Source organism: Lithobates pipiens, unplaced genomic scaffold, assembly GCF_037356315.1.
Source record: "Lithobates pipiens isolate NorthernLeopardFrog02 unplaced genomic scaffold, aLitPip1_a1.2 Scaffold_23, whole genome shotgun sequence".
Taxonomy (NCBI): Eukaryota; Metazoa; Chordata; class Amphibia; order Anura; family Ranidae; genus Lithobates; species Lithobates pipiens.
This window is the reverse complement of record NW_027507785.1, coordinates 199,110,346-199,118,297: the sequence shown is the minus strand read 5'-3', so window position 1 is coordinate 199,118,297 and position 7,952 is coordinate 199,110,346. Positions and strand designations below refer to the sequence as shown.

Sequence of the window (7,952 nt, the reverse complement as noted above, 5' to 3'; positions counted from 1 at the left end):
TTTTTGTAAAGTACATGTTGTATAACCTGTGTGTCTGAAATTTAGGTTCGATTCATACTTTTGTGTTTCAGTAACACATTAACACATTATGTGCGATAGTGTGATGTGGCTCCATTCGTGCTGAACTAAACCCCAATGCAACTGTGTTGTAGTGCACTAGCGTAAGTTGTGGTGTGTTACCTTGCTAAATATGGTGCACACACCTCTTCTGTTTGTTAGCGCATTTGACATCCCAGTCAAATGAATAGACTGACTAAACGCAATGCGCGTTAACACACTGCACAGATATAAATGGGCTCTCATGGACCATGCGCAGTCTGATGGTTTTAAATCTTACTCCAAGTTCAAACTTTGTTTTCAGTGACTGGTGTCTTTGAGGCTGAGCAGTTTCCAAGGAATGCGGTTATGAACGCTCATGATTCAAGTTGCTTGAAAATGTCTGTGCAAGCAGATACTGAATGTTTTCTTTTTTTAATGGAGAAAAGGGAACGACGAGGTCACAAACTAAGCCAGCTTTCATCCTGCATCCACGTTAGAGAGAACACTGCTCCAGATCCCACTGGCAGCGTAATGTGATAAAGCACAGGAAGATTTCTCACTGTCAAAAATGCTAGGTTTTTCATCTATAGCCAGTTCTAATCAGACAATGTACCTATCCTGTTGAAAGAATAATTACCATTTCTGAAAGCAAACAAGTGAGACTGCTGATGTGTGTAATTTCTGAGTGTCCAATTTGGAGCTCCAATCAGAAATGCATGCACAATTTATACATTTCTGCAGCATTGTGGTAAACTGGAGGGAATGCTGTATAGGCAGCATCAGAAAAAGAGATCCTATAATAATATAAAAAGACACCAGTCACCACTTAGGTGGCAGAGGAAAAATCTCTGCAACTGAGCGTAGAAGCCCTATTCTCTACAGCAGCCTTTCTTAAACAAGCTTCTCTGGAACCCTATGGTTCCTCCAGGTGTTGCTAGGGGTTCCTTGAGCAATAAGTCATGTCTACTCTTAGATACAGGGGTTGGACAAAATGATGGAAACAAGTATGGTAAAAAAACAAAATTGTTACCCAATATGGCATTGAACCGCCAAGACTGCCTGAATTATCATGGGATTTGACATCTATAAGTCTTGCAGAGTGGATAATGAAATCTGATACCGCTTTTCATATAAAAATCCGGGACACAATCCTGCAAAATGTCCTTTTGTCTCTTTCAGACAGTTGACCATGTGGGCCACACTTATGCTTATCAGACAACATTTTGACAGGAAACTGTATATACCATCATAACCTTTAATACTGTACCTCGCCACACCAGAAATAAATCGGCAACTTCAGTTACAAAAGCAACAGCTAAGAGAGCACCAATAGTTTGCCCTCTTTGAAACTAAGTAACCTGTTAAGCCCCGTACACACGAGAGGACTTATGTCCGACAGACATCTGAAGGAGTTCTGCCGGAGTTCCGACAGAGTTCTGACGGACTTTTCGACTGAGCGGACTTGGCCACACACAATCACACCAAACTCCGACGGATTCGAACGTGATGACGTACGACTGGACTCGAATAAGGAAGTTCATAGCCAGTAGCCAATAGCTGCCCTAGCGTCGGTTTTAGTCCGTCGGAATAGCATACACACGAGCAAATTTTTCGGTAGGAACTGGGTCCGGCGGAGTTCCGTCGGAAAAATTTGAAGCATGTTCCATTTTCTAAAGTCCGTCAGACTTTTGCGAATCAAAAGTCCGTTGCAGCCCACACACGATCGAATAGTCTGACGGAATCATTCCGTCGGACTTTGGATGTTGAAAAGTCCGCTCGTGTGTACGGGGCTTTAGGTGTCTCCTCATACAGCGGAAGCAAAGGAATGTTAGATCATTTCCGCTTTCAATGCGAAAAATTACATCACTTTCATACCTGCAAATCAAAGATCAACCCAATATAGAGCAGAAGGCATGCCTAGGCAAAATTATGTCATGCATTCTAAGAGTCTTCAGGAGCGGAGGAGGCGTTCAGATGGATTCCAGGAAGTAAATGCTACATGAATCACCTGCACTTACTCAAAATGGCAATAGCCGGAAATGCTGGGGGGTGTTTTTCAAAGTGATTTCTCAGCAAAATAAAGCATGGAAACATCAATGGATGGGTGAGTTTGTTTTGAATATCAAAAATGAAGTAGAGTTTTTTGGTTTGTGATGCTCAGATGCAGTGAACTTCTGGTTTAGGACTTGTTAAGAGGTTGTAGGTGGACGATGGCCTAATTTCATATTATTATAGGGTTTATCACTTTTTCTAAGTAACCAAAATACCTATTGGTTTATCTCATACTATCTCCTTATAGAACAAATTATAAAAAAGACAATGAAAAAGTTTGTACTGTATACACTAAGATGCACAGGGGATACAGAACTATCCTAAAAAGAGACTTCTGGCAACCTTAGATATGACTAGACACATTATGCAAATAGTACCCACTAAATTTGTCAGGAAGGTCTCATCTTTTTATTTGTTTGTACTTTTAAAATAGTTCTGCCTAAAGCAGGTATACAGTGTCTTACTACAATAATTAGGAGTCAAGTTTTGTGTTCTGTATAAACATAAAGAAAATGCAGAAATGGATCTGGAATTGTAACTACCTAAGATAAAACAAAAGATTTTTGGCAACAATAAGTTACTAACTCCGCACAACAAAGAGGGCAACATACAAAACCTGGAGAGACAGAATTCAGCATGTTGCCCAGAATAATCAATCCGCTTCCATCTTTCTGGCTCAGACTAGTTGCCTGGGTAACACAGGCACTTTCCTGTTTATCAGCCTGCACCACAAATACAGATATATGCAACACTTACTATTTCATACCATGGTGCCTGCAAAACCGCAAAGTGGTTATGTATGTAATTTGGCTAAATTGTATATACAACCATGCTAACAGCGAGTTACCTACCTCCACATTTTGTGGCACCCAGCATCAAATATTTGCCATTTTAAATAATATTCAGTCTAAAAACACATTGAACATAAACAATAATTCTTATCTAAAACTAGAACATCACAGGTTTTTCAATACATTTCACTTTTCTTTGGAAAAAAATAAATTAACAGAATTGTAACAGTGTCGTCGGGGATTCAATAGTAGGTTCCTATGATGACATGGATGTGCCAGTCATATAACTTCCAACTGTGTTGTTTTGCAGAACAATCTGACTTTCCTCCGCAAATGGATGTGGTTTTGCATAATTTAAGCCACAGAGGGCAGGGTCAGGACAGATAAAAAATGTTCTTAAATATTGAAAGATGTGCAAATGTCCCATATTAACAGAAATGGGGTTAAAGCATAGATAGTAAAAACATGCATTTTACTTAGACAACAAACAAAACTTGAGCGTATGATTTTCCCTCATTAAAAGTTACAAAAAAATATATATTAACAAAAAATGCAACGCTCAGTATCTCCCTAACAATTATCCAACATCCCACTGTTTCCCATACCACTTTTCCTCCCTTTGAGATGCAGAATGTCGATATACCTAGTGTGAAAACACTCCAGCCTGGAGCAGACTGATATGCAAATAAATACATGCTTTCATCTCCCAAACATCTTCTGCATATGTAAATTTTCATAATATCACAGTGCACTGGCATTGCAAGTGTTACAGAATATAAGCTACAAATACCTATTTATAGGTAGTTTTTTTTTTTAAATATATACATCTGTCCCGTAAAACATTTTCCAAATCATTTTAAAGCATGCTAAAGAAATTCCGTACCATTTATAGAACAAAAAAATAAAATAAAATAATGGTTACTGTGATATAACTAACCATGTTTCAAGTGTTTAGCGTACCATTTATGTTGCTATGGTATATGATACATTAAATATCTAATGTTGCATAGTTTTAAGAAACAGAGTACAATATAATTGATTTTGGTGTGATATAACACTTGTGGCTTCGAGACTGGTCTGCCTGTTGTGGTAACTTATTACACTAAAAGACCATCCAATCATGTACCAAGCACTGATTCTATCCAATAAAGCATGCCAGGTAACATTCCTGCAAGTAGAAGCATTGTGAAGTAGGCTATTCCGGCCATCAAGCTGCTGAAAAAAACCAAACACTGTCCATATACCAAGGGAGCTAGAGGTTAACAACAGCCATAATTACTTATATATCCAACTTTAGAGAATATTAGAAATAGAAAAAAGGCACTGTAAATCTGTTTGTTGATAGTTTCTATATAAATAAATTGGGCAAATTATAAGCTTGCTACTGATTAAATTAACTGTAAACCCAATCACTCATATACACTTTAACATGTCAAAGAAGAATCAAAAATAATTTTCTAAATATTTAAATCTGCAGCTTTTATTAATATAGTACCTGGTGATCCCACTATTATGGTCCTTATGCAGGCACTTCCTGAGATAGGGCGATAATTCTCTGTTCCGGTCTCCCAATTGTTATCCTGTGTTGTCACCCTGTCACAAGTTCTCCCCAATTTAGACTAAAAGCAGCTGCGCCAACACTCACTGAATTTCACAGATATGTTTCATTCTTGGTACCAGTTCAAAAATCCTAATCCACATAAGACCTAAGCCTTCAACAATATTTTTCTAAAAAGATAAAAATAAAAAAGGTAGGATATAAGGTCAACTATCAGGCTCCATGCACACTGAAGCTAATAAACGGCCGTTTTTGGGAGTTTGGGCATTTTTCTTTTTAACAGCCCATAAACTTCCCTGTTATCCTATGTGTCCATGCACAAATGGACGTTTTTGGACGTTTATCAGCAGTAGCGTTTATGGGCTGTTGTCTGAACGCCCTAAAATTCCATTCAGGACATGTTTTTCTAACCACAAAAACCGTTAAACACGCAAAATGCTGATAAACATCGATAATTGCTCAAAAATGTGTCTCACCAGCATTTTTTTAATGTTTTTGATCCATTGGAAAAACAAACAAAAAAAATCGCTAATAAACGCTATTGCAAAAATGTTAAAAAACATTAAAATACTCACTGCAAAGCTACTGGCGTTTTTATAATGTGATTTTAACATCCAGTGTGCATGGAGCCTTATTGTTAATTTTCAGGTCTTGTTTTGCAAGTCTTCACAGAGAAATATATCAGGAAAGTAACATTTTAGCACACTTTGTGGCTATAACAATCTTTGGTAATGCCCTTGATTGTAGGGGCAGCTGTTCTATGTAAAAGACTTTTAATTATCACATGTAAAAAAATCTTCTTATGGGATAAAACAATATTCCGAATTTTGACATTGTCTAATGGGTACTTAAAAAGCATCAACACTGGGGTTAGAGTGTTGTTAAACTGTTGTAGAAAAAACGCTCCAGAAAGCATCAAAGCATAATCACATTTCAGGAGAACATAAAAATTAAAATTGAGCTCAAAGTTTTCTGGGCTTTATCTAAATTGTAAAAGTGCCATGCACAATCAAAGAGATCTCCCTACATGTTTGACCAACACCTATATGTCTTTTAAAACAGGTATAGTAGTGGGATCATTCTTCAGTATACTGGCTTGTCTTAGTAGGCAGACATATTGTAAAACAATGGTGGCACAGAGGGTCCAGATATTACTTATGCAAAAATTATGGGTGAACTTGACCCATCTGCATTAGTACATTTAGGGTCTGAAGGAGTTAATTTAAATTAAGTGGAAAAACCTTTAAAACACATCAAATGCTCAACAAATACTGAATATAAACCATAGAATGGTTAGCTTGCAAAAAACCACAGCAGAATTTGACTGAAGTCCTTAAATGATAGCTGCATCCACGTTCACAACCACCACCTGTTGGCCAAACACTGCTTTAAAAACTCTTCCTAGTTATATTAAAATACATAAATGAGAAGAAAACAAAAAACTTAAATAAAGGAAAAGATGTAGAATTATATGTATATGCATGATAAGGTTGGCAGAGATGCATGAAATTGCAGGACATTTAGAGATTCAGTAGTTAAATTGATTTTAAACTATTAAATTTTCAGTTTTGCTTTTCTGCTAGCTTCTGGAATGCCTGAACCTTGAGTTGGAAGCAAGCAGACAGCACCGACATATGTGAGCATGACTAAGGTGGGTTCCTGTTTTGTAAATCTTGCAGTTGGGTCTCCTTTTCCCATTGTGCCTGTCCAGTCAGGCTCTTCTGTGGAAGCTCATTATAAGGGATACCAACAACGTATGCTGGTTCTACCTCCCGGTGGCAAAAGAGAGAAGTGGGGCGTCCTTGCATGTCAGCATCTGGAACACCAGTAAAAAGAAATGTGGGGAATTCTGACCTGCGTCTGTCACAGTCTTTAAAAGATGCCCCTTCCCTGGTTTGCTGTCGGGGTGGCAAGAGATGTTTTCTGTAAAGGACACTGTCATCTTGGCCAAAGTTCCAGTTTTCTCTAGCACCTGCACTCCATGAGCTCAAGTTGTCCTCACTGGGGGTACTGGGTTTCTTCTGGTGGAGATACAAAAATACAGTGTAAACAAACTTGTAAGCACAACGTGATGCCATATTTAGGCCACCTAACTGAGACTCATAATCAAGAAGTTCTTGAGGATGAACTCTTTTTTTCTGCCTCTAGCAATCAGGTTTTCCTTGTGATTACATGTGCTACCCACACCATGACAGAAACATGAAAGAGAACCTGGTTGCAGGACAAACAGAACAGTTTTGTTTGCCTTTTTTTTTTTTTTTTACATCAAAAAGGTTTTTAATGGGAATATACCAAGTCCTAAATTAGTAAGAAACAAGAATAGAGAACTATATCCATTCCAGTAAACCACTGAGCAGATCTATAAACAACTCACAGTTCAAGCAAATCTGGTACATTAGCAGGTTGCAATTTCATCCTACAGGGTTAAACATGACACGCCTCTTAGACCTACCCCATCCATGCCCCCAGATGGATGGATATTGGGTATTCAATTTATAGGACCTGCCTGTGACTTTATGTCCCATTTCACCACTTCCATATTACTAGGATTCTCTCAAAATACAAGCATCTTGTGGGACACTGCAACACCCTCATCAGAACAAACTCCCGAGGTGCTAGCCCGGGGACATTTAGTCATGGGGACTAAAGTTTTTCATATTTATTAAATTGACCCCTATGCTTGTATATGTATCTCACCAACAGGAGCGTGTTCCCCATATGAGTCACCCATGTTTTGACCGGTGGGGGACATTAAGGGAGCACATATTGGCTGACTGGAAATCTTCCTCCCATTGATTCCATTGAATTCCCATTGAATTCAAGGTTCCTATATCCTCCCACTGCGACATTGCCCCGGTGGAGAAGGCCTTCAAATACTCCATTATGAGCATGTGATAGCACTGGGATATAAAACCTTTTGTTTGGTCGCAGACTGAAGTAAATGGAATATGGCGGTAGGTGAAAGGGACCACTTTGTCGCATCGCCCAGTGCCTTGACTGCATGGGATAACTGTGGATAGTAATAAAACATGTGGTCAGGTAAAGCAAATTTACGTTGGAGGTCCACAAAGATATCAATCTCCCATGTTGGAACACCTAGGAGAAAAGAGTTATCCCCCAGGCACGCCATCTGGGCCCCTGTTGGATTTTGGTTAGTTCAACATAGGTATGATTTCTCCAAAGCAGACTATATGCAGTATAACTTGTCACACGCTGCAGTTGCTTTGATTTATTCTAGACTTTCTGAAGTAGTGCATAGGTAGTCTTTTGCTTATTGGATTTCTGAAATACCTGGGCCTCCAATCCCTCCGGGAAGAGGTCTGCACCAGAGCCAACAAGCAAGAGACAGGCATAAGAACGCTAAGGGGTAAGGGACATGGAGCTTATGAGATCTTGGAGTTGAGCAGCTATATAATAAATCCAAGGATTTGGGAGGGCAAGGCCTCTGCCATCCTTAGGAAATTGCAGCTGTTCCAGCCTGATTCTGGGAGGGCAGGCAACCCAAAGCAGCA

The 7,952-nt window shown here is 38.9% G+C and overlaps 1 protein-coding gene across 6 annotated transcripts in view; it reads right to left on the bottom strand.

Annotated features, from left to right (window-relative positions):
• Positions 1-4,544: 4,544 nt before the first annotated feature.
• DENND1B (DENN domain containing 1B) overlaps positions 4,545-7,952 on the bottom strand; it is a 364,765-nt gene continuing 361,357 nt past the window's right edge. For 4 of the 6 annotated variants that reach the window (XM_077452757.1, XM_077452754.1, XM_077452758.1 and 1 more), the window contains one exon: positions 4,545-6,461. In XM_077452757.1, the coding sequence (XP_077308883.1) occupies positions 6,087-6,461 (375 nt within the window). In that variant the 3' untranslated portion in view covers positions 4,545-6,086. The remainder of the gene's footprint in view (positions 6,462-7,952) is intronic. The other 2 variants (XM_077452755.1, XM_077452759.1) reach the window with 2 other exon arrangements.